At 40.3% G+C, this 27,134-nt stretch overlaps 1 protein-coding gene across 2 annotated transcripts in view; it reads left to right on the top strand.

Annotated features, from left to right (window-relative positions):
- Mpzl1 (myelin protein zero like 1) overlaps nt 1-27,134 on the top strand; it is a 54,011-nt gene that overhangs the window by 13,459 nt on the left and 13,418 nt on the right. For both annotated transcript variants that reach the window (XM_074047569.1, XM_074047568.1), the window contains exons 2-4: nt 18,337-18,503; nt 24,680-24,893; nt 25,605-25,737. In XM_074047569.1, coding sequence (XP_073903670.1) covers nt 18,337-18,503; nt 24,680-24,893; nt 25,605-25,737 — 514 coding nt within the window. The remainder of the gene's footprint in view (nt 1-18,336; nt 18,504-24,679; nt 24,894-25,604; nt 25,738-27,134) is intronic.

Here is a 27,134-nt window from a genome sequence, read left to right as displayed (position 1 = left end):
AGGCACATGCCATCTTTCTTGGTGCAGTAGCTTCTTAACTGGTTTCCTTGCTTCTGCTCATATTCCCTTTCATTCTTTCTCCTACATAGCATCAAGAACTATTTTAGACCATATCATGTCACTTTTCTGATTAAAACTCTGTATTCAGCCCTGTGCCTGTGGCTTATGCCTGTACTTATAGCTACCTGGGAGGCTGAGACCAGGATGCAAATATTTTGAGACCCTATCTCCAAAATAACCAGAGCAAAATAGGCTGGAGGTACGGCTTAAGCTTTGCAAGTGTGAAGCCCTGAGTTCAAGCCCTAGTCCCACCAAACAAACAAAACAAAACACCTTGCAGCCCTAAAAATAAATAAATGAATAAAACCCTCAGTCTTATCAAATTATTGCTTTTCATAGTATCAGATCTGAGATTATATATATATGTATATATTATTTAATTATGTTATAGGCAGGTATTTTAATAGTATCTCTCAAATAAAAAAGATACTTTCAGACTTTTAAAATAATGATATGTGGAATACCTGAAGGAATTTTGTACAGGTCATAGTCAATCTACAATGCAGAATAGGAACTGAAGTTTTTTTTATTTATTTACAGTACTGGGGTTTGAACCAGTACTCAGAGCCTATACCTTGAGCCACTCCACCAGCCCTTTTTTGTGATTTTTTTTTTTTTTAAGATAGGGTCTCAAAAACTATTTGCCCTGCCCTGACTGGCTTCGAACAGCGATCTTCCTGACTGCCTCCTGAGTAGCTAGGATTGCAGGCGTGAGCCACCAGCATCCAGCAGAATTGAAGTTTTATTTTAGAATTAGACAGAACTCTGAACATTTCACTTTGTGTGAGTAGTTATAGTGATGATGGTGATATGATTACTGTTTTTGTAAATGTAACAGGAATATATTTTGCAACTCATTCAGTAGGTTACTGATATGTTTTGTCACTCAAATCAGCTTTTGTGAGAGCATTTTGCAGAATTTGTTTTTGCAAAGGCATTTTATTACAGTCAACAAAATACTAGTCCCTTTCTTTTATTTTCTTTTGGTTGTTTGAGATAAGGGCTCACTGGTTTGCAACTGGTAATCCTCCTGCCTCAGCCTCCCTGGGAATTATAGGCATGCCCTACCATGCCCAACCCTAACCTTTGATAATTAACACAACACACTGGAGGAGAACATTACTAGTAACATTTTGCAAAACAACTTTTTATTAGGAACTTTGTCAAAGGAAGGATATTTGTCCATGACTGTTTAAGAAGTATGCAGTCCGTTCATTTTTTAGTTGCTTTGGCTTTAGCTACTTATACAGTTGCTTTCTTGGAAATCGTGCTGTTGTGTCATGTCAGCATTTTTTTTTTTTAAATAATGTCAGGACAGTCTGCTTAATAAAAGTAACTATTGCAGCCAGATCCTGGTGGCTCACACCTGTAATCCTAGCTACTTGGGAGGCAGAGATCAGGAGGATCGCTGTTCAAGGCCAGCCCAGGCAAAAAGCAAGACCCTATCTCAAAAATACCCAGCCTAAAAAAAGGGCTGGTGGAATGGCTGAGCTGGTAGAATGCCTGCATAGTAAGTGCGAGGCCCTGAGTTTAAATCCCAGTATTGCACCTCTCCTCCCCAAAAAAAGTCACTATTGTAGCCTCATACCAGTGGCTCATGCCTGTATCCCTAACTGCTTGGGAGGCAGAGATTGAGAGGATCATGGTTCAAGGCCAGCTGGAGTAAAAATTTCACAAGATCCCCATCTCAACCAATATTGGGCACAGTGGCATGTGCCTATTGTCCCAAGCTACACGGGAGGCTGGTTCTAGGCCAGCCTGGGCAAAAAGAGACCTCATCTTAACAGAAAAGTGCACACCTGTCATCACAGTTACAGTGGAATTAAGAAGAAAGAAATAGAGGAGCATGATCCAGGCTGGCCTGGTCAGAAAGGAGACCCTCTCTCCAAAATAGCCATAACAAAAAGGGCTGAAGGGATGGCTTAAGCAATAGAGCACCTGTCTAGCAAGCTTGAGGCCCTGAGTTCAAACCTCAGTACCTCAAAAAAAAAAAAAAAAGCCGCTGTTAACCACTGTAGGGTGCCCCTTGCATTATTCAGCATGTCCTGTATAAAGTCCACAGGAGAACTATCTCCTAGAGGCACAGGCTTTGTTGTGTACCTTTGTTCGTACAGCATACTTAGCCAGTAAGTATGGACCATAGTTCCTGCATGTCTATGTTCTAGTCCTCTACTCCTAACATTGATCTTTCATTTTAGTTTATATTTTTCTGATTTATAGTTTATATATTTATTTTTAGTAAGCCACATCAATGACTTCAATAGTCAGAGTATAAATAAAAGTAAAGATACCTCTTATTTCTGGTAGGCACAACATACTGTTTTATTTTTCTGTTGCTGTGGTCCTGGCTAACTCAACCTGTTTCTATGTACTGTATATAAACAGTTGTTGAATATTCTTCCAGACACTGCTCTAGAACACCTTCCATCTCAAGGAAAGTAGGCTTCACTGAGGCAAACTGGGTAGCCTTTCTGTTCTCTGCTTCTGCCATCGCATATTCCACAGTTGCAAAACCAGCCAGTCCACTAGCATGACCGAATGCCTCTAAGCAGCATGATGCTGTAATAGTCCTGTAAGTGTGTAGAGTCCATTTGAAAAGATAACCAATGTACACGAAGGACATGTGACCAAAACGTTTGGACTCATTACTAATGCAGGAACTGTTCAGAGGAAGGAGAGGCTAATTCTACCTTGATGTATTTTGCTCTTTGTCTAGAAGTTGGGTTCCACCAACACAGGTGAACATTCTTGGAGCTGCTTACTTGTTTATGTATATGGAACTTAGGCAGGTCCTGTTTGTTGTAAGCCTTGTGCAAATATTAACTCATTTCAGTCTTCTAATAACCTTAGGAGGTAGGTACTCCAGGTCAAGGATCCCTTATCTGAAGAAGTGTTTCAGATTTCAGAGTTTTGGGGACTTTGGAATATTCACATATGCATAATGAGATAAGTTGGGAATAGCATCCAAGTCTAGACACAAAACTTGTTTGTTTCATATACACCTCATACATAGAGCTTGAAGGTAGTTTTATACAGTATTTGCAGTGTGCCTGTGTTTTGACTGTGACATGAGGTCAGGTGTGAAATTTTCCACTTGTGGTATAATGTTGGTACTCAAAAAGTTTTGGGTTTTTGGATTAGAGATGCTCAATTTGTATTGGAGTAAATTCACAGTAGGAAAATGTGAGGCAAATTTTGAGGCGGTTCTTTGTTGTCTCAGGTAGTCCTGTGTCTTCCAGTGTTGCAAACCACAAAGCCACACCGGTAATTTTTTGGGAAAAATTGCTAGATAGCTTGTTAAAAATTTTTCCTTCTGAGGGGACAGCTTTCCATGTGTGAAACAAGTAATATTCATTGCAAAGCACATCTAAATAAAGTATAAACACCTCCAAATAGGTAGCTTGCTCACTTCCTCTAAGTTCACATATAGACCTTAATAACAGTTGTTATCGCCGGGCACAGCAGTGTACTTCTGTAGCTCCAGATGCTCAAGGAGGTTGAAGCAGAAAGATTCCTTGAATCCAGTAGTTTGAGGCCAGCCTGGGCAGCATCATGTGACCCCCATCTCTTAAAACAAAAAGTTGTTATGAACCATTTCCAACAACGAGTGAATATTTTTATTCAGTACTTTCACTAAGTTTATTTCCATCAAATTGGGAATAAAATCAAAACAGAATAAAATTTGCTGCCATCAGTTCCAGAGTAAATGTTGTGCTTTCTGCACAGAGGTGGAACGCATGCCTTGCTCCCTTCCCCCACTGCAGAATTTGGTTTAGATGTAAGAACTGATGACCCCATGCGGCAGGAGGCCATGAAAAGGTTCATTACTCACATGACGAGGCTTTCTGGGGGAGATCAGAGCATACTCCCCAAGCAGGGCATGAACGAGCAAGGGAGGGAGACTGGCTCTACTCTTCCATGAGAAGATGCTCCCACTTGCCCCGTCAGGCCAGGGCTTGGTTTGAACTTGCTACTTGCTCCATGTTTAACTATTTGAGGAACTGCCCAATTTCCAAAAGACTGTCAAATTACCTTGCCAATGTCAATGTCAAGAATTCCAGTGTCTGCAGGCCTCTCCAGCACTTGTTATTGTCTGGGTTTCATTTTGGCTTTGGTCTGGGTCAGGGTCTCGCCATGTTTTCCAGGCTGGTGTCTCTTTTCTCTCTTCTGCCTTAGCCTCCAAGTTCTGGGATTACAGGCATGGGCCAGCATGCCTGGCTTGTGTGTCTGGTTTTGATTACAGCCATCCCTGTGGTTATGAAACGATATCCCATTGTGGCTTTCATATGCTTCCCTCTAGTGATTAATGAAGTTTGAGCATTCTTTTTGGGTGCTAATTGATCCTATATGTTCAGGTTCTTTCCAAGTCCATTTAAAAATGAGATTATAAGAGCTTTTTATATATTTGGATACAAGTCCCTTATCAGATACATTATTTGCAGATATTTTCTCTTACTCACGGGTTGTCTTCTCAACTTTTTGGTAGTTTGAAACACAAAAGTTTTAAATTTTGAGTAAGTTGAGTTTACCTGTTTTTGTTGTTGTTGTTGTTATTTAATGCTAAGAAACCATTGCCTAACACAAGTTTACAAAGATTTAGTCCTATGTTTTCTTCTAAGAATTTTTTAATTTAGTTCTTGTAAGTCTGATCCTTTTGAGCAAAATTTTATATATATTGTGTCTACATTTTTCTTTTTTCATTTAACAATATCTCTTGGAGATCATTGCAGACCCAGCACTAAAGAACTTCCTTATTCTTTCTTATGCTATGGTATTTCTTTAGGTGGGTACACTGTACCTTAGTTAAACAGTCACCATTGATGGAAATTTACATGAACACATGGGTTTGAAAGTTATTTCAAAATGTCACTGTGGTTTGAGAAGTTATTTCATACTAACCTCCCTGGAATGCAGTTTCAACATTTGACAGGCTTGGTTGTTCTAGGCAGTTCTTGCTATCCAGAGGCCTTTGGTAAATTCCTGCCTAGGGAGAGTGATCCTAAGGAATTCAGGAGACTTCATTCTGTGAAATATTTCTAGTGAGTCAGGAAGGAAAAGATTCAGTTATCTGAAAATATCTGAACAGTGCAGTGTTCTCAGAGAAGCAAGGGCTCTGAAATGCTGTGTGCCTGAACTCTGCTCCGGTCTAGATGACTTAACAGTGTGTGGTCTTTACTGTTTGTTGACTTTCTGCGTGTGCAGTTATCTAAATTTTTGGCAATTTAGAAAGCTGTGAAACATCCAGGGATTATGAAATAAATGGGTTTCTTCGTTAAATAAAAAGGAAGCCCAGGGGAAAATCTTAAATTACACCAACACCTTAGAGTCTGTGTGGCACTTGGCATAAACAAAAGCACCAACAGGAAGCTTATTGGTATGATAGAATCTATACCTTCAAGTTCTTGAGCTCTATGTGTAGCACAGTTCTTTGCAGAGAGACTGTTTATTCTTAGTTCATACACTGTCCAAATGAGCCTGATATCACAAAAAAGAACTTTGCAGTTTTCTGTTTCTTTTCTTTATGGTCTGGATTCCTTTTCATCTGTAACATGAACATGAGCCAGACAGTTCCCGAGCCTATTATAGATGAGAGTACTTATTTAGGAGGTGATTGTGAGCTGCTGGAGGTAAGCTGCAATCAACAGTGGCAGCTGACCTGATCTGAATGGAGCAGGTAGTCAGAAATGTAAAAGTATGTACAGCAGGCTGGGACAACCTGCAATCCCAGCACTAAGGAGGCTGAGTCAGGAAGATCGTGAATTTGGGGCCAAGAGTCAAAGATAGAATGAAACAGAAATCCTTTGGGAAAATTTCCAAGTGTCTCTTCTTTCCCTCCTTTTTCTGTGTATCTTCCTATCTCAACCAAAAAATCCAATCGTACTGTATTGCCCTGCTTAATTCTCAGTGGTGCCCACAGGATCAAGTGCCAACTTATTTGAGCTTACCATTTAAACTTAAAAGTTTTCTAATCTGTGTAGTTATTTTTTAAACATCATTTCATGTTTTTCTCTCTGCAAAAGGCCCTTCCAATCTATGTTGATTCTTTTCAACATTCCAGGCAAAATTCCAGTGCATTTTCCATAAAACATTCCTAGATGTCTTTGTTTTTCACACTTAGCCTTTCTATCTAGACTCTTTGCTACTTAAGAGAGACAGTTTACGAGGAACTTTTATGGGGAAGATGACAGTGGCATAAACAATAGATAAGATACAGACCAGGTAGTCCACAGTCCCTGTTTCAGAGATAATTGTCCTGTGCACTGCCTCGTGCCGGAACCATACACGTTGCATGTACTCCATGCTTTTTGTATACACTCTCGTGTATGTCCATGTATAGTGTGTATTAATGTCTCCACAGAACCCAACACTTGTTAGCTATCCAATCAATGAACTATTCCATTGACATTATTAACTTTTTTATTCTAATAAAACCTGCGTTATGTGTCACAACAGGAAAGGGGACAGATGTTTCCATGCCTCCCTCACATTTTAGATCCTGTCCAAGTGTGAGTGTTTACATTTGAACTCTTTCTGGAAGTAACAAATTAGTGATGATTAATCTGGACTCCAATGCTAGATTTTTCTAGGAGCCAAAGAGCATGTGACAGAGACACAATTTAAGGGTAAGTTGATTTCATTAATTTAATAAAAAATGGGTGCTTTACGTTTCATTAATCCTAACTTCACATTACAGGAATCCTGTTATCTGTTTACTTTTTAAAATGTTCTTTGAGAGCTTTCTGCCCATTTGGAAGTATGCTAGGGGCTGGGTATGCAAAGGCTAAACAAGGAGCTGTTCCATGCCTCAAGAAGTCTTGAGTCCAAGCCAGGAGTGGTGAGACACTTCTGTAATCCCAGCACTTTGGAGGATCACAAGTTTAAGACCAGCCTGGGCTACATACAAAAAGGCAATAAGAGAACTCAAGTTAACTGCTGTACCAGTAACCAAAAAGATACTGCTTCATACTGGAAGGGGTAGCTTCAGTAGCCTGTAGCCATAGAGTGGCCTGTGAGAAATACTGAGTAGCAAAGCAGAGGTGGTCAGATCAGAGAGGGCTTTACCAGGCTTGTATCAGGTAGAGTCTTGAGATGCTGCAGGTTTCAGAGGCAGACCTGGTTGTGGGTTGAGTGAAAAATGAGCATCATGAGCCCAGAGGAATGCTGCCTGTAGCGCCTGCGGAAGGATTTGAGAGCAAACCAATGCCATCTCACCAGCTGCATCCTCCTTAAACTGGAGAGGCAGGGAAAGGGGGGTGCTATGGCAGAAAGCCTACTGTGCCGAAAATGATGGACTTTCTAAAGCAAAAAAAGCACTTTTAAACTGAGCTATAAATTAGAAACTGGCATAGACAAATTTGCATTCCATTCTAAATTAAGAACCTGCCCAAAGGATAAAGCAGTGAGCCACAACTCCAAGAGTGCCCACATCTCTGAAAAAAAGTGAAGTATCTCTTCCCCATTTAACTCATTTCCCCTGTGTGATTTATGTCTTAGCCTGTTTGTCCAGCTGTGAGCTGCTGTGGTAGCACTCTGGTTTTCCATACCTGTAGAAAACTTAAATTTCTCAAAACCAACTGGAATTGTGGTTGTCGTACTCTCTTCAGTAAAATCCTGAGAGTCTGGCCAGAGGGCTTTAGGGCTTCTAAATGCTTGGTGCACATTTCATGTGTTCCCAAAGTATTTTTCTAACCATTAAAATCACAATGAAGAACAGCTTGCACGCTTGGGGGATTATATACCTAATTTGGGGGCTTTGGAGGCCATTGCTGTATTAACTCAGGATACTAGTGCAGTTTTCAAAATACCATAGATATTTTAGGGCTGGGGGCTGTGGTTCAAGTGGTAGAATGCTGTTCTAACAAGTGTGAGGCCCTGAGTTCAAATCTCAGTACCATCAAAAAAAATTCTTAAATTCTACTACCACCAAAATAATAATAGCAATAAAGTAGAGTAGATGTTTGTTACCTCTGTATACATTTAAACTTGTAAGCATATTGATTAAGAAGGAAGTAGAACATTGCCCTTTTCTTTTGAAAAGTCCATGCATGTGGATTAATACTTATTTTACAAGTGAACGTACCTGTATGTGCACTCAATCCAATGCCAGACCAGGCCTGGCTCATCTGCCTCAGTCATGGTCTTGTTGCATAATAGTATTATAAGTCCCAGCATCTCATTGGTGTGCTAGAGAGTGGTTACATGATGCCCAGGCCACACCTCATACCAATTAAATGAGAATCTCTGGGAGGGCTGGGATCCAGGCAATAGACTTTATTTTTCGGAATAGTTTTGGGTTCACAGCAAAATTGAGAGGAATCACAGAGATTTCCTGTCTACCTCCTGCTCACATATGTGCATACTTTCCCCCGTTATCAGCATCCTCCACCATAGTGGTACGTCTGATACAGCTGACACGTTTGATACATGGCACATCATTGTCACCCAAAAACCATAGTTTTCATTAGACTTCTTTCCTGGTGTGGCACATTTTATGGGTTTGAACAAATACATAATGATATATCCACCATTATAGAGTATCATGTAGGGTAGTTCCAGTATTTTTCAATGGGCATCAGTATTTTTAAAACTTTAAAATTTTTTGCCATATTTTGGAGGTGAGGAATACTGTTACTGCCACCATCTATAAGCACATCCTCTCCAATCTTTTGTTCTGTCATTGTGGTAATTTTTGTATTGTCCTTTTCTGGTTTGGGTTGGCTCCAGTATCTTTTAACATACTGTAAATTTAAGATTTGAGAGTTTGGAGAGATTGATTTAAGATACAGTGTTCTTTTGCTTGAAGAGGAATCTCTCTCTCTCTTTTTTTGGTAGAACCAGAGCTTGAACTTAGGGCCCACACCCTACAATTTGAGCTACTCCACCAGCCCTTTTTTGTGATGGGTTTTTTCAAGATAGGGTTTCCACAAACTTCCTGCCCAGGCTGCCTTCAAACTGCGATTCTCCTGATCTTTGCCTCCAGAGTAGCTAGGATTATAGTTATGAGCCACCAGTGCCTGGCTTGGAGAGGAATCTTAATATTCCATTTCAGAACCAGGGAAGTGTAAAATGTGTGAGCATGTTACCTGTCAGATAGGCCCCCAGAGCTTTCAACATGTTCTTTATGCTAAGTATTTTGATCTGTTGTAATCTATGAAACGTAACATTATCTGATTTCTTTCCAAAAGTTTCTTATTTTCATCTCTTATTGAGTACTGAGAAAATGGATCCTTGATGCCGATACTGAGTTCAGGCTAAAAACATCTGTGGCATTGTGTTTCCTGCTTGATTGTATTGAGTTTGTCGTCTTTAATGGAAGCCTCCCCTGTATTACATCTCCATATCAGCACCCTGCGCATCCAGGCAGCAAGGATGGTGCACTGTGCTGCGCTGCAGATGTTTATTTGTCTCCACTAGGCTTTCAGTACACTAGGGCAGAGGCTGTGTCCCAGCATATGTTTGAAAGGATGAATGGCTGATTGGAAAAAAGGAAGTCAGTCACAGGAGAGAGAGATGAACAGTACATATATAGAGGAAGGCAAAGAAGAAATACCAGGGCTTCACAGAGTCAAGTGATTAGTTCAATGACTGGCTTGATTCAGATGCTTAGAACATTTCTCATTTCAGAAACAGAAAGATCTTTGTTAGTGCAAAAAAGGTTAAGGATAGAGATGTGGCCAGCTGGACATCGATCATGAATGGAAGAAATTGACTCTGAGAAGGATTTGGTGATCCTGTGTGTTAGTATAAGTTCATGGAATTTTTAAAAATTGAGATTTCAAAAGACAAATCTCCTTTTTCTATACCTCCTCCAAAGTAGTTTGAGCATACAAATTTGATCTTGAGTAATCTCTGCAAGACATCTTTATGAAGGTGCTGAAACCATTTGTTGTGAAACAAGTATGTTTTTTATGTCTGAGCTTATCTGAGTTAGTTTGGTATGTTTTACTTTCTTTTTTTATTCATTCATTCATTCATTTTTTTTCCCAACATTCAAAGAAATACTTGTTGAACATACTGGAAAGGGCCAGGCTTTTGTCAGGTAATAGGGATATAATGGTGAATGTGTTAAACACAGTCCCCTGCCCTCTTATTACAGACAGTGCCCTTCCAGCAGAGTGTGAAGAGAGCATTGACAAGGCAAGGACAGGATGTCAGGGAGCACAAGCTGGAGAGTTTGGACAGATGCTGGGAGGAAGTCACTTTGAGATTGAGGCCTGAAGCATGATCTCAGACAAAGAGTACAGAGGAGAATATTCCCAGCAAGTGAAAAGTTTAATTTATTAATATTTAGGGCTCATTGAATAGAGTATATTTTTGTAGCATCCCTTTACTGTGTTCTATTCAAACGAGGGAGGTCCAAAATAGCAGCCCTGACTTGTGAAAGAAAGGAGCCACTTCAGTTACAGCATAGCCCTACTCTTAGGAGGAATTTGAGCCTTTGACCATCTGCAGCAGCCAGGCAGCTTTGCACCTGCGGGGTCTCCACCAACATGCATCATCCAGTTGGCTCCATTTCATGCAACCTGAACCTGGGGTGGGAGGCACAATGGACGCTACTGAGTGCTTTGACCACTGTTAAGTGCTCTAGAATTTTAAAAGGAGATACTTTGTCACCTTACTGTTGTCTTCCTTTCTTATTTTTTTTTTAATTCTGAGAAATAAAATACATGAAAGAGTAAGAGAAAGAGGACAGTTTACAAAGTAAATATTAAAGTGAACCCTACTCTGCCTTGGAATAAAACATTACTATTAGCCTGTGCCTTTCACATCCAGCCTCCTCCACCCTATTTCAGTAGTTACCATTACTCTGAATTTTGTGTGTAGTGTTCTCTTTTAATTTGTTTTAAAAAGTCACATCTGTGCTTGTGTTGAGAAATACTATGTCAGACTATCACTGTGTGTACCAACAGAACAAGAGAGGCCAGAAAGTTGTTTATAAATAAATGGCTTGATTGTACTCTTAAGCAGGAGAATATACTGACAACTTCAAAGTACTTCAAAACAATCAAAACAAAGGCCTTCTTTCAATTTCAAGGAAAAACCTTAACAGGATCTGCTAAGAAGATAAGGTTTGTACAAATCAGTACTACAAATGGATCTAGCAGGCCTTGGAATTGCTTCAGCCAGTAATAGGTTCAAGATCCCTCCTGCCTGGCTGTGAAAGTGTTTTTTTATTTGTTCAGGATGATGCTACTTCAGTGTATTTCCAGGATTTTAGGGTAAGTGTGAGTTGCAGTGAGTTTACATTTATTTGGAGTATAATCATCTTGGCATGTAGTTGGGAAGCGCTATTGACTTTGTATTGAATAATTCAGACTATTGAAATTAGTCATGTCAGGAAGGAGCCTCTTAGATAACCATTCTTAAATTTGCTTGTTTCTTTGTTGTAATGGATCTTGTTTTATATTCTGTATTTTCTTCTTTTTGAAAATACTCTGGTTGTCCATTCAAAATGTAAGAATATCAAGTTCTAGGCATCATTTGTTGTAGAGATGACCCCTGATCAGATGATTCCAGAATTTGATTCATTGTCAGTGATTTTGCCGCTTTTATTTGACTCAGTCTCCTATTTTGAGCATCAATATCATTTCATTGCTAAAAGATACTTGGGCAGTGCAGTTTATTTTAGAAAGCCTATTCTCCAGAGCACAATAACAGAAGAGTTGTTTTGGTTTTGTTTGTTTGTTTTCTTGGCCTTTAAACTCTAGCATCACTCGGCAAGGTTTTCTACTCCTTATGGAACCATCCCAGGGAGGAAGGTCACTCCTTCCTCCCCCTGGGAAGGTCACTCCTTCCTCCCATTACTATTACATTACTGTTGTTGAAATTTGTATGTAAGTTTATGTGTAACTCAGAGTCCAAATTGATAGGATATGGAAACATTTGTATATCACTCATCTTTTTTACTTCATTCTTTACTTCCGAGGCAATTGGTTTTCCCAGAAGTCAACAGGAAATATTTTTCTCCCATTTATGAGTTTTTAGCCCAAACCTTTAATACATTTTACAGCTATTTTTGCCACTGTACCATTATTGTAAATCCTAGGCCTGAAAAGAATCTGTTTAATATCTTACTCAGATTGACATTCTAGACTATAGTGACATGGAATGTAAATTAGAACAATACTTCCTGTATATCTCAGCGTTGTTTACATTTGCATTTTTAGCCATTATAACTGGCTCCTGAAAACTCCCCTTTATGACCGAAGAGATGCTGTCTGAATCCACAATAATTTTATTATGTATTTCCATAATATCTTGGTCACTTAAAAAGGTGGGGGTGGGGCAGGACAAAGCAAGCCATTCCCAATTGTTTAAGAAACCAGTGAAGTCATCCCTTGCTTGAGCTGCATACAGTGTAGTCTGAGGGAAACCTGTGTTTTAGTTTCTATCTTTGCTCATACAGAATGACATTTCTAACAAGATGCCATCCATGTTTATCACAGTTAGTCAGAAATGGTTTCAGTATGCTTGGTGGAAACATTTTGTTTTCTGCAGACTGTTACGTGCGCTGAAACGATGTGTATTTTTAAGCAGAGGTTTTCACTGAAACTTCCTCCTGAGGGAGATCAGCTGTGCAGAGCATTTGGCACATTAACTGTTCTTCCTCTCATGACATCACGATTTCCTGGGATAACCTTGGTCTTGTTGTGCATAGCATTCTCTATCCTTAGGTGCACTCGGTACTTCATCATTGGCAGAAGAACGAAAAAGTGACCATGGTGGCTGCTGCAGCATGTTTGAGGGGGAAAGAGTAGGACATGAGGTCTGAGAGGTGGCCAGGAACTACCTCATGGAACATGAGCACTAGCCTGATCTTGGTGATGTGGGGAGTCCCTTGGAGGTTTGGAGCAGAGAAGTGATGTAATCTAACTTGCACTTTTAACAGGTCCTTTCTGACTCTCTGTGGAGTACTTGCATTTACATGGGTGAGGCTGGAAACAAAGATACCAGTTAAGAAGCCATCAAAGTAATCCAAATGAAAGATGTGGTAGCTTAGACCAACATGGTAGCACTAAATGAGTCAGGGAGAGATCATTTTCTAGATATGTTTTTAAGTACTGACAATATGTTTTGCTGACAGCTTTGGAGGTAAATTGTGAGAAAGAAGAGTAAGGAAGGATTCCAGGGTTTCTATCTCAGCCACTGAAGGCTAGAGTTGCCACTTACTGAAAGAAAAAAGACAATTGAAAAGCAAGTTTGGGGACTGGAATCAGGAGTTTGATTTGGACATATTAAACTTGAGATGATGCCAGTTATATCCAAGTGAAGTTGTTAAGTAGGGGTGTGTGTGTGTGTACACAGGGGTCATCATCATTTAGGAGGAATTTAAAGTCCTGAAACTAGATGAGATCACAAGAATGAACAATAAATACATAAGTAGTTAGAGGAATGACCCTGGGGCTCTTTAACATATAGGGGTCAGGAAAACCTGGGAAGGAGATAAGAAGAGAATCAAGAGGGAGTGGCATTCCAGAGCCAGACTATAAAGAAAAGAATGTTTCTAGAAGCAAAGGAAGATCAACTTTGTCAAGAATTACAAGTAGGTCTAAAAGATAAGATTTGGAAATCAGACTTTTGTTTAACCACATGGAGGCCATTACATTCCTTAACAAGAACAGTTTCAGCAAAATAGCTCTAATTGGGTTTATTCAAGAGAAAATAGGAGAAATTTCACACTAAGTAATATAAACAATTCTTTCAAGATTTGTAAAATACAGGACCAAAGCCATAATAGCTGGAGGGAGATGCAGGGTCAAGATTTTCCCCCTTAAAGTCAGGATATAAGTAAAAATTTATGTATTTAAATTGCTAATGGTGTTAATCCAGTTGCAAGTGAAAAAATGCAAGTGCAAGAGGAAGAGTTGCTGGATCAGCGTCCTTAGGTATGCAGGGAAAATGCAGAGTGGAAAGGAGCACAGGTCTTCCCACATAGCAGTAGAGGGAAAGCAGAACCTGTGGGTACATCATGGAAGTAGGGGTGTGGTGTGGGGAGGTATGCTGTAGGGAAAGGAGAAAGAACTTCTCTCTGCTTGTGGTTTCTCAATGAAATAGGAAGCACAGAAATTTGCTGACAGTGAGAAGCTGGAAGAGGTGTCAGAGGGGAAGCCATAAAATGTTGCTGTTGGAAAATGGAGAGCAGATGGATTAGGGGCACCGGGCAGTGGCCTTAAGAGTCCTTAGGAGGGCCTGGATAGCTCAGCGACTGAAGGATCAGTGAGTGACGTCAGGACATTGAAGGATACTGGAAAGTTAGAAGGTAGAGTGCTCAGCTGGACATAGAGGTTAAGGTGACTTCCTCCAGAGGGTGCATTTGCGGTGTCTGGAGACAGTTCTAGTCCCCACAACTGGAAGCAGAAGTGGTGCTACTATCATAGTAGAGGCCAGTGATGCTTCTGAATATCATACAGTGCACAGGACAGTTCTCCAGACATAGAATTGTCAGTCCCAATTGTAGTGCTGAGCTGGAAAAGTCCTGACTTACTGTATGGCCATAGGAACGAGTGGCTGGGGAACGTACGGTCTAGAAGGTAAACAGAAAAACCAGTGTTTTACAAGGTTTATCATGTGACTAATGGAATCTCCAAGAATTATGACCAGAGTAGCACTGGAGAGAAAGATGGACAGCCAGAGAGGAAGTCAACTTGCTATGTATGAGTCACTTTCTTTTTCTGGAACTAGCTGATTGTCTAGAGTTAGAATCCATAATCCTGGCTCTAAAGAGCTACGTATTCAAGTTAACCAAAGAGTGACAGAATGTTTAAAAATGAAGTTGCTTATTTATTAAGTCCATTGTAAATAGAATGCTTAAAAGCCATTTAGGGATTTAGTCTTTTTTGCTTAAAATTCTTGACTTTAAACTCAGACACTTGGCCTAATTCTGTCTTTAAATAACATCTCAAGGTAACAGCTCTTTGCAACCAGGCCTTGAGGCAGGGATCTGGTTTAAGAAAATCCTTCAGAAACTTTTTTTATGGACTTTAGAGCCTGGCTTTCCCTGCAGTGGAGGAAACTAGTCAAAATCACACTGAATGAGTAAGGGTTGCGAACCAGTGCTGCTTCCTGGAATAAGCTGGTTAACTGGTCTGTCTTGTGCTTTGTCCTTCATTCTGAACTTAAGTGCCCGAGGCTACCCACAATAGCACGAAACAGCTTTTGTTTGCTTGTACTCTGAAAGAAGGGCTTGTTTTGAGGTTTGGACCACAAATAATAATCCATTGTTCTCTATAATAATAATCCACCCTCTTTTAGAAGAAAAAATCTGCTTGCTGCAGTGTGGCTATCAGTTTATTTAAAAGAATAGGCAAAAGTGACCATTGTGTCCTGAGAATAAACATTTGGAAGATGGTTGGGAGGAATGGGGGAGTGCTCTTGCTCTCCTTGACCTAGAATCATAGTTAACCCCCAAGAAGAAAAATTTCTGAAAATAACCTACCATCCCTGGTGACAATACCCTTACTTATTCTGCCCATCTGTTACATTCTAAGAATAATTGGACACTACAGATATTTATTCCAAACTATTTCTTTAAAATATCTTGTTTTGGAGCCAGCTGCCAGTGGCTCATGCCTCTAATCCTAGCTACTTGGGAGGTTGTAGTTCAAGGCCATCCCAGGCAAATAGTTCATAAGACCCCCCCCATCTCCAAAACAACCACAGCAAAATGGACTGGAATTGTGACTCAAGGGGTAGAGCACCTGCTTTGCAAGCAGGAAGCCCTGAGTTCAAATCCCAGTTCTACCCCCCAAAAAAGTCTTTATTTTGAAGATGGCTGTTTTTAAAAGTTATCAGTTTTAGGCCAAATAAGTTTATTTCTAACCTTCATCTGGTGTGCAAAAGTGTCTTTTTTTTTTTTTTTTTAGCGAAGGCTGTCTTATTTTAACAACAATAATAATTTCTGAAGTTGCTTCTGAATGCAGATTTGAAAAATCTATTTTTATATTATAAATGATAGACATCTTTTAGTTACCATTTCCTAGGCTTAGCCTGACTTAAAAAACAGAATGGGTGAAATGCAAACCTGACAGTGTAGTCAGCTGTTTCTTGAGTACACACTTGGCTTTGCACAGGCAAATCTAAAATTTCCCTCACAAAACCAAATATACTGTGCATTTTTTTCTGCCATAAGTCCTTTATAGGAGAAGGTCAGTTAAATAATAAACGTGCTCTTAAAATGAAGTGTACCTTAGAATAGTTTAATTGCTTTAAATATAAAAGGTGAGTAAAGCTTAGTGGGGTAACTGTTACAGTGTAAGAGGTAAATATGAGAACTTTTTAAAGTAATAAAAACATGCCCTTCACACTGTTGGAATTAAAGACCCTCCAGTGCCGAAAACAGACACACAAGAGACAGAAAATCTTGACAAGGCAATTTTCTCTTGATCAAGAGGGTGCAAGCATGTGTTCACTCCCGCTAAGTGTCACGCAAACACAAAATGGCTGACAGTGGCTCCTCCTTATATCCCTGACGCAGTTGTACCTGCCCCTCACCTGGGATTTGTCCAGGTCAGAGGTTCACAGTCTCCCTCAGTTGGCTAAAAGGCTTGGGGGATGGGTTAGGGCATGCAGTTTGTCGGGCAATGGAGTTGTACAGGAAGCAAGGACCCTTTAAACATGCAAGTCACCTAAGATGGTGACCTGAGTAATTTTTAAGTAATCTAAGAGGGTAACAAATACTTTGATAGAAAAGATCATTTTTCTCACAACATCATTAAAAATAGACCAGGAAGCAGCCAAGAAATCCTTCAGTAGGTAAATGAATGAACTGTGGGCTACCCATACAATTGAACATTGCTCATCAATAAAAAGAGGTGAGATACCGCGCACAAAAAGACATACAGGACATACAGGAAGCTTAAATGAAGTTTGCTCATTTTCTGGTTCCAATCAGAAAAGGCTACATACTGTATGGTTCCAACTGTATAATACTCTGGAAAATATAAAAATACAGAGACAACCAGGCACTGGTGGCTCACGCTTGTAATCCTAGCTACCTGGGAGGCTGAGATTGCTCAATTTCAGTTCGAGGCCAGCCCAGGCAAATAGTTTGTGAGTCTCCATCTCCAAAATAACCACAGTAAGATGGACTTCTTGTGGTCCATGCAGTCCATGCAGTAGAGCACCTGCTTGAAAGTGCAAAGCTGAGTTCAAACCCCAGTCCCGTGTGTGTGTGTGTGTGTGTGTGTGTGTGTGTGTGTGTGTAGATAGTAGCCAGGCATGGTGGCTCACACCTGTATTCCTAGCTATTCAGAAGGTGGAGATAGGAAGATTACTGTTTGGGGCTAGCTTAGGCAAAAATTAATGAGACCGTAACTCAGAATATAAGCCAGGCCAGGCACCCGCTCATGTCTATAATCCTAGCAACTCAAGAGGCACAGAGATCAGGAGGACTGTGGTTTGAAGCCAGCCCAGGCAAATAGTTCTCAAGACCCTATCTCAAAAACACCCATCAACCAAAAAGGGCTGGTGGAGTGGCTCAAGGCCCTGAGTTCAAGCCCCAGTACCGCAAAGAAGAAAAATAAGCCAGGCATGGTATAATCCCCAGCTATTCAGGAGGTGGGAGGATTGCTGGCCTAGGCAAAAAGCTGAAAGACCCTACTTGAAAATAGACTAAAAGCAAAAAGACGGGGTGGGGGGTGGGGGGCAGAAAGATGTGAGGTTCCAATTTCAATCCCCACCAAGGGCAAAAAAAAAAAAAAAAAAAAGGGTTAAGGGTTACCAGAAGCCTGGAGGTAGGAGTGAATCGGTGACACACAGGGATGTTTAAAGCTGGAATATTCTGTGTGTTCTTGTAATGGTGGATGTATGTCATTACACCCATTTGTCAAATATTCATAGATGTATAACACAGAGTGAATTTATTCACAGTAGTGTAACAGTGTTTGCTCATCAACTAAGGCAAATATACCTCACTAATGTCAGATGTTAATAATAGGGGTACATGGAGGGGGGTGGTTAGGGAATTTATGGGAACTCTCCACTTTCCACTCTGTTTTTGTAAGCCTAAAACTGCTTTTAGAAATGTTCATTAATTTAAAAAAATAGATACATATATATTTTAGGTATAGCCAAACTCATAAAATAAAACCCTAGACTATCAGCAGTTACTGTTTGTAGGAAGCCCGTAGCTATAGAATATCCTGCCAGAAATGTGTAATATAATAGCAGCAGGTTACTGTGTGTATTGTATCTTTTCTTTATGCTCTTCTCTGATAAATACATTCAGTGGTATTTGTGCTAAATGCTACTTTTAAACTGTCCCTGTTCTCTCTGCAGTTACAGCTGGAGTGTCAGCCTTGGAGGTTTATACACCAAAAGAAATCTTTGTGGCAAATGGGACACAAGGGAAGCTGACATGCAAGTTCAAGTCTACTAACACAACTGGAGGGTTAACCACAGTCTCCTGGAGCTTCCAGCCAAAGGGGGCTGATACTACTGTGTCGGTAAGGAGCACTTGACTGCTCTTGGCTAGTTCTGCCTCCCAAGCTGCTGCGTGCGTGCGTGCGTGCGTGCGTGCGTGCGTGTGTGTGTGTGTGTGTGTGTTATTCCTCACAGGCTTCTTTCTTGCTGTCATTTGATTAGTGACCCATTCTGTTCCTCTCTTCCCAAAATGTGTATCTGCTACAAATGTTAAGGTTCTTCTCTTGGCTCAAACTCTCCAGGAAAAAATAAGTTAAGTATCTCTTGTCTTTGGATTCATTTTCTTTGCCATGTGTTTCTGATTTTTTGGGTATATACATATGCTTCACTCTGATTTAATTATGATGTTCTTGATTTAGTTTGTACTGTGATTCAGCAGTATTTCTTGGGAGCTTGCTTACCATGAAGTGAGTAAATAGGCCCTTAAAAAAACCCTAAAACATGCCAGATTCTGGTGGCTCACACCTGTAAACCTAGCTACTTAGAGGGCTGAGACTGGGAGGATTGAGGTTTAAGGCCAGCCTGGGCAAATAGTTTGTGAGACCCCATCTTCCAAATAACCAGAGCAAAATGGGCTGGTGTGTGGCTCAAGTGGTAGAGTTCCTGTTTTGCAAGTGCATAGCCCTGAGTTCAAACCCCAATCCTACCAAAAACCCCTAAAACACAAACTTTGCTTTCACCAGGGAGAGAAGAGGAGTGAGACTGGTGCACAGATAACTTTGAGTAAGATGAAGGGCATAACAGAAGTACAGTGCCATAGGACTGAAAGAAAAGTCAGTTATATAACTGTTAGTAGCTGGCTGAGTGTTGGTTATTTAAGCAGAGTTTTAGGCCAAATGCTCTGCTCCAGAAGTCCCAAAAGGACTAGGCTCAGCCACCCATCCCAAATAAAGGAATGAGTAGTGGTGAGGGGCAAAGAAAGGAGATTCAGGGTGCCTCAGCTGTAGGAAGAGGGAAAGTAAGCATTTTGACCCATCTTCTGGGGTACTGACACGAGGTTCAAGTTTAAATAGAGGAAGACTTGGGAAAGGAGGCAAGAGGTATACATAATTAAGCAGCTTTAGTCAAAGGGTGGGGTCTTGTCACCATAAGATAGTCCTTGCTGCCTGGGGTGGGGGGTAGATTAGAAACAAGATATTTCTCTATCAGTCCTGTCATGCTGGAATCCAAGGTGAGTGCAGGAGAGAGTGGTTCAGAGCAAAGGAGACAGATTCAAAATGGAGGCAGAGATGCTTCATTTTTATCATTAACTTGTGGGCCCTAGTAAGGAGTGCTTTTAGTACTGCTATAGTTATATAATGGGTGCTTACTAACGTACATTATTAAATGTGATTCTTGTCTCTAACATGGACTAATAAAACCTCCATGTAGGGATATTGAGAGAGGGAAAGTGAGGTCATACAAGTAGGTGCTCAGGATGGTGTCTAGCTCTTTCGGTACTTAACTCACACAGTTCATTAAGTTATGGTTGTCTTGACAGTAAATTGTGTGTACGTTGCTACTTCAGTAATGTTGTACCTTTTAGGTTGCAGTTCTTGGCAGGAACAGAGTCTGTCATCCATCTTTAAATAAGAATACCCAACTCTTCTTTGAATGGTAATGAGTGCTATGGTTTGAATGTGTTCCCCAAAGTTCATGTGTTGGTAACTTAATCTCCAAATTCAAATGTTAATGGTATTTAGAGGCCTTTGGAGGACAACTAAGACAAGGCTAGGTGAAGTCACAAAAGTGGAGTCCAGCGATAGCATCAGTGACTTTATAGGAAAAGGGAAAGAGGTCCAAGCTGGCACAGTTGCTCTGTCTTATATGTGATGCTCTACACCATGTTAGAAGGCCCACATCAGATGCCAAGCTGATGCTGGCACTGTGCTCTTGGACTTCCCAGCCCTCAGAACCATGAGATAAATCAACTTAAATTCTTTATGAATTACTTACTCTCTGGTCTTTTGTTGTACTAACAGCAAACCAACTAACCCTCTATAGACCTGTATACTCAGGAGCTTTAGATGAGGAGGATTCAGGAGAATTTAGGTTCAAGGTCAGCCCACACAGTTAGTGAGACCCCCATCTCGACCATTGAAAGCTGGATGTGGTGGTTCATGCCTGTCATCCCAGCCACAGGAGAAGCATAAATTGGAGGATTGTGGTCCAGGCCAGCCTGAGCATAAGTGCAAGACCCTATTTGGAAGAAAAAATACATAGAACAAAAAAGGGCTGGAGGTGTGGCTCAAGTGGTAGAGTACCTGCCTAGCACGAATAAGGACCTGAGTTTTTGGAGGAACCACAGTGCCTCCAAAAAAACCTAAGACAAATTACATTTGTTAATGTAGATGCTTAGAAGCCCCCATGTGCCTGTCCCCTTTAATCTCAGTTTTGTTAGGAAGGAGCATTTTCCAACTGGGTGTGGAAAGGGGTCTTGAGGTGATGTGGAGGGACACTGACTCAGGAGCAGAGTGTTACCCTCAGCCACAGAACACAGGTCAGGATGGCTTTCACTTTAGTCAACTCCAAATACTGTCTTATTGCCCTCAGGTATTATTTTCTCCCTTGAATAGAAAGGTCTGGTTAGCTTTAGGGATTGTCTAAGGCAGTGCCTCTCAATTTTTTTTTAAATTTTACTTAAAAAAGGAACTTTTTTGACATTTTTTCCTAATCTCTCCCCCTCCTGTGAAAGTTTAATACTACTGCTAGTGTATACCTGTGCTTTTTATGTGAAAAGTAAGATTTCTTTTTTCCAGCCTTCCCATACAATAGCTTCTGTGTTAAGAATTTATCCTCTCTGCCATTGTTGAAGGAACAAAGCAATTGCCTGCTGGCTGTTGATAGACTAGGAGCTCTTTCCAGTCTCCCCCAGGAAAACTTTCAGTATGTACAAGATGACTGCAGTAACTAGAATAAAGTATCTTTCTGTTTGGCCTAAATGGTTTCATTTTTATATGTGACATTATCAAAGCTGTATACTTTCTGTTGAAATAATTCTCCTAGGGAAAAGCAGTGTTGTAGCAGGTTGGAAGATATAACTGATTTCCAAATTCGTGAGTGGATCTGTGTCCCCAAGGATTTATTAATAAAATGTCATATCTAGAAAGACAGAAGGGCACGGTAACATCAAGGATTTCAAATTTATTTTACATCCTCACTGGGTCCAGTTTGTTGTGATTTTGGTAAGACCAAATACAGAATGCATCATCTAGAAGTCTCTACAAGAAGCCTTCCCCTAGAGTAGCTGTAAGAGTGACAGCAGGAATCCATACCAACATCTGAGGGAAGCAGATACAAAGGCATTCTGCTTCATATAAATAGATTGTCAGTGTGGAACATGCATCAACATTTCCATAGAGCAAAATTAAATGTGTAAGTTTACTCAAGAGAGTCCAAAGAACTAAACTTGTGAGGATTTCCCTCAGAAGTCTTCTGCAAGAGTAAATGTTTAGTCTATTGAAAATAAGACACTGAATAAGACACCCAGAGGTAATAACTTGAAGTGCAGTTTCATTTATGCTCAAAATATTCTTGTTTTGTGGGTTGAAGAAGGTTTACATAACTCAAGGCTTAATCTTAAGAACATGCCACATTTCTGATCAGTTATTTTAGTTAGTTTGTACTTGCACGGTAGTCTTGAGTACAGTTAACACCAGGATGGAGAGTTACTAGTATAGGATCCTTTACCTCCGCAATGTCAGGACACCTTTAATCAGGTGAGCAGGTTGCCTTTTGTTTTTAGAGATTTCACAGGAAAAGTATTTTTCAAACCCAGCATATCATAGATGGCTTTTCTGGTCCTTGGAATCATATCCATGTGTCTAACACTGAACACACTCTCTCCTCTTCATTTCCCTTCTTTTAGTTCCTTCTTTTAGAAACAAGTTTGGTGAGTTTTTTTTGGTGGTAGTTCTGCCCTTTCCTCTCTGCTACCACTTCCCTTCTGCCCCCTTCAGCAAACGTGAGAGTCTTTGATGCTGCCATCTACATTTTGCCAGCCTTCCTGCTTCTCAGCTCTCTTTTAAGCAACATTAATTTTGAACCTGGAGTGGTGTCATAATACCTGGTTTGTCCTGCTTCTTTTCTTCTGATCAAATTGTCACATGCTACCATATACACATAGTCTTTTTTTTTTCTTTTATACATTTATGCATACAATGTTTGGGTCATTTCTCCCCCTTACCCCCGCCCCCTTACACATGGTCTTAAAGTAATTCTTTTGCCTTGGCACACTGGGCTTGTTTCTTGATATTGTCCTTGCCAGAAACCTCCTAATTTCCCATTACTAACAACGCTTGTTTAGAATTCAGACTTGTTACAATATGGTCTCAGCCTTGCTTCTCTTTTCCTATGAGATCACTTCCAGTCTAGTAAGTCCTTAGGCAGGTGACTAAGGTTTTTCAAGCCTCACTTTCCTCTTTTTTGGAAATACAAGGCAAATGGATCTCACCTTGCAGGATGGTTGTGAGCACTAGAATGTTGTTGACAAATGGTGTCCCGTGGATCACTCACATTTCTGCACATTTTGTGGACAAAAGCAGTGGCTACCTTTGTTGTAGACTTTTTCTTCTTCTTTTTTTTTTTTTTTGGGCAGTTCTGGGGTTTAAACTCAGGGCCTCATGCTTGTTAGGCAGGTCCTTTACCACTCTACTAGACCACATTGCACTTTCTTTATAAAGTTACTAGATGTGGAAAACAGAGATGGTGTTTTTCTCTGGAGCAGAGGATAGATTGCTTACTGTCCAATATAGTAAAAGTAATGTATCTCTTTAGGATGAAAATTAGGCATGCCTTCTGCCCATTACAGGGTTCTAGGCTAGGTGCAGTGGTACATGCTTATAATTCCAGCACTCAGGAGGCTGAGGTGGATCACTTGAGCCTAGGAGGAGTTTAAGGCCAGTCTGAGCAACATAGCAAGACTCTGTCTCAAAAACAAACAAACAAACAAAAAGGTTTGGGTTCTTTAATCCTGGAGTTCCTTAGTGGTTATTCAGTGTTGCTGCATGTATAACATCCCCTGCATGCCATCCTATGGGACTTAGAGGGGCAAAGGATAAAAACATTCTTCTTGCTGCATCATAAGTAGTAAGGTCCTTTGGGCTGGCAGAGTGACTCAAGTAGTAGAGTACCTGCCTAGCAAGTATAAAGCCCTGAGTTCAGCCCTCCAGTACCACAGTGTCAGATACTTCACAGTTCCTAACAAGCACTTAGTTCATATTAAAAATAAGATATATATTTCCCAAACATTATATGCACATATGAATAAAAGAAATTTAAAAAGTAAGATATATATTTGAGAAGTTGTGACAATTACTTTATTATTGCTTGTCTGTGCTCATTTAGGCCGTGTGGAGAGTGGATTGGAGAAAGTTGACCTAGAGTCAGATACCAGTTAAGAGGTCAGAGTCCATGATGATGAGAGTATGAAATTAGGTGTTGTCAGTGGGAATTGAGTAAAACAGAGAACTGGGAGTAATTTATGAGGTAGATAAATAGTGTTGGGTGTGAATTGCATGAGAAGGAAGATAGAGGAACCAAACATTATTCTAGTATGCCCTGTTATTGGTTAAGGTGGGATCTCGTGAACTTTTTTGTCCAGGCTGGTCTGGAACCTCGAACCTCCCCGATCTCTGCCTCCCAAGTAGCTAGGATTACAGATTTGAGCCACCAACATCCTACAGAGTATTGGCCTTAGGAGGGGCATGGTAGTGGTAGAGTGTTTGCCTAACAAATGAGAAGCCTTAAATTCAATCCCCAGTACACCAAAAAAAAAAAGAGGAAGGGAAAAGAAGGAAAGAGAAGAGATAAGTCAAAAGAGAGGAGAAGAGAAGAGAAAGCATTGGCTTTTAGTAGTAAAATGGGCCTGATTTTGACTCTGGGTCTACACCACTTCTTGTCATTGTGACCTTGGGAAAGTGGCTTCTTTGAGTCCCATTTCCTTTCTTATAAAATATGGATAGTAGTAATTATCTCAATGGAATGTTGAGAGCATTAGAGATGATACACATGTCTTTCTTCAACTGAAACTTGGCAGGATTGAACCCCATCATCTCCAGAACTATCTGGCTTATTTTCCATAACTTGAGACTTGTAGTATAATTTTCATTTCTTTCTATATGAAACCTTTTTAAAAAAGAAGCTTTAACAGTATGCCTCTACAGACTTTAGGAATCCTGACTTTGAGAAAAGCTCATGTGTTCTTATTTTCTTATTGCAGTTTTTCCACTACTCACAAGGGCAAGTGTACCTTGGGAATTATCCACCATTTAAGGACAGAATCAGCTGGGCTGGAGACCTCGACAAGAAGGATGCATCAATCAATATAGAAAATATGCAGTTTATACACAATGGCACCTATATCTGTGATGTCAAAAACCCTCCTGACATCGTTGTCCAGCCTGGACACATTAGACTGTATGTCGTGGAAAAAGGTACTCCTTTGGTATTTTGTCCCTTTTATCTGGTTTAGTGGGAGAACAAGAGTTACATTTCAAGGTGTGTTTGAAGGGAGGATTTTTCCATACACTTGTGCTCTCTCTCTCTGTGGACCTGTGGCTCTACCAGACATATCTGGAGGTTGGGGAACTGGTACTCAGTCCACAGAATGGCTGATTTCTCCATTTAAATACCTTCTGTCTAGAGCCTGTTGATCTGATTTCAGGAGTATTGGTTTTTTTTTTAGTGTTAGTTGTAAGTAAGACTAAATTCATAGTGGTTAGATGAAGTCAACCATGGGAAAGGAGATTGATACTGTTTTGATATTCTCCAAGAGAAAATTATGACATCTCCAAAAGTAGTACAGTTATTTCTTCCCTTCTTTAAGAATAAGCAGGACATGCAGGTTCCTGTGTCTACTTTTGAGACAGTCTGCTCTGTTGGAGACTAGATTGATAAAAATTCTGATCTCCAGTTGTGCTTTTACTTTAGCACATGGAGAGGGATTGTGAGTATAGAAATGTTTCGTAATATAGTTCATTCTTTTTCAGCTAATATGTCATCAGTTAGCTACTACTGCCTGTGATTTGGATAATAAAAGAGGATGAATAAAATAATAACTGCTAAAGATTCTCTTATTAAATTAATAAAATTCCATTCTTCTCTCTGTAGCAGTGTCTTAACTCTGTCTTGTTCTTTCCCTCTAGAGAGTTTGCCCATGTTTCCAGTTTGGGTGGTGGTGGGTATAGTTACTGCTGTGGTCCTAGGTCTCACTCTGCTTATCAGCATGATTCTGGCCGTCCTCTATAGAAGGAAAAACTCAAAACTGGACTACACTGGGTAAGAAAGACCATCTTTTAGGGGAGGGGTAGAAAGAAGAAATTGGGGCTTATAAACACTTGTAGATTTTTTTTATGGAAAAAGCATTGTGAGGAATTACCTACTGTTTGCTCTCCTGTTGGAACCAGCCAGTCTTCTCATGAGGTGTTCTGACATAGGCAAGCAGAAATCAGTGGTCTGCTATTTAACACAGATATGATACTAATCCTTGTTCTACAGTTCTACAGTTTCCTTCTGAGGCTTGGTGAAATGAACTGCTCAGCAGTCTAGGCTCTGGGTTTCAGCACGATCCACTTGGCAATTAGTGTTCTTAAGCCACAGGCATCACTTACCCAACTTAAGAGTTTAATTTTAATTTCTTGGTACTAGTTAATAAGGGTCTTCTTTTTAGTTGGGCAAATATAAAACCTTAATCAAGAAGTTGTGCTCAATGGGATTGGACTTTGAGCACATGATAAAAGCTTTAGCACACAAGGGAGGGGTGAGGATAGGTAAGACACCTAAAAAATTAGCTAGCATTTGTTGCCCTTAACGCAGAGAAACTAAAGCAGATACCTTAAAAGCAACTGAGGCCAATAGGAAAAGGGAACCAGGAACTAGAGAAAAGGTTAGATCAAAAAGAATTAACCTAGAAGGAAATCAACGTGAGTCAATGCCCTGTATAGCTATCCTTATCTCAACCAGCAAAAACCCTTGTTCCTTCCTATTATTGCTTATACTCTCTACAACAAAATTAGAAATAAGGGCAAAATAGTTTCTGCTGGGTATTGAGGGGGTTGGGGGGAGAGGGAGGGGGTGGCAGCAGGGGGGAGAAATGACCCAAGCCTTGTATGCACATATGAATAATAAAAGAAAAAAAAAAAGAAGCTGTGCTAATGAACTATCCTCCTCACACAGTGTGGTGATACAGGGCTTTTCCTTTTTGTAATTCTGCCACACCACCCCAAACTTAAGCAGCTTTTACCACTTCTGTCATTCTTGGTTGGATTCACCCAAACTGGGATAATAAGAGTTGACAACAAACTATACCAGGAATAAAGAAAAGTTGACTTTTTGTTGTGGCTCCCCAAAGGGGATCTTTGAGCATAGGGTACATATCTAATTGAAGGACCTTCTCTTTTCCCCACTCCAGCTGGAAAGCTAAGCCATATAAGCTATATAGAACTCATATGGTAAGACTTGAGTGAAAGTTGGATTCAAGTTGATGTAGCACAAGCAGTGTCACAGGTGCACGGTCTGACTTTAACCACCCTGGAGGGACTGTACTTTAAAAGGATTGCATGCCCTGAGCTTTCTAGCTGGTGGGTGGTGGGAACCTCTATTTGCGGGCTCTAGTGATGTGGAGTTTTTAGGAGTGTTGTGTTTCAACAAGTCTTGAGTGTTCAGATTCAGATATT

This window comes from Castor canadensis, chromosome 11 (assembly GCF_047511655.1).
Source record: "Castor canadensis chromosome 11, mCasCan1.hap1v2, whole genome shotgun sequence".
In the NCBI taxonomy this organism is placed as follows: Eukaryota; Metazoa; Chordata; class Mammalia; order Rodentia; family Castoridae; genus Castor; species Castor canadensis.
Note: the sequence above shows the minus strand (reverse complement) of the source record. Positions and strands in the feature narration are given on the sequence as shown.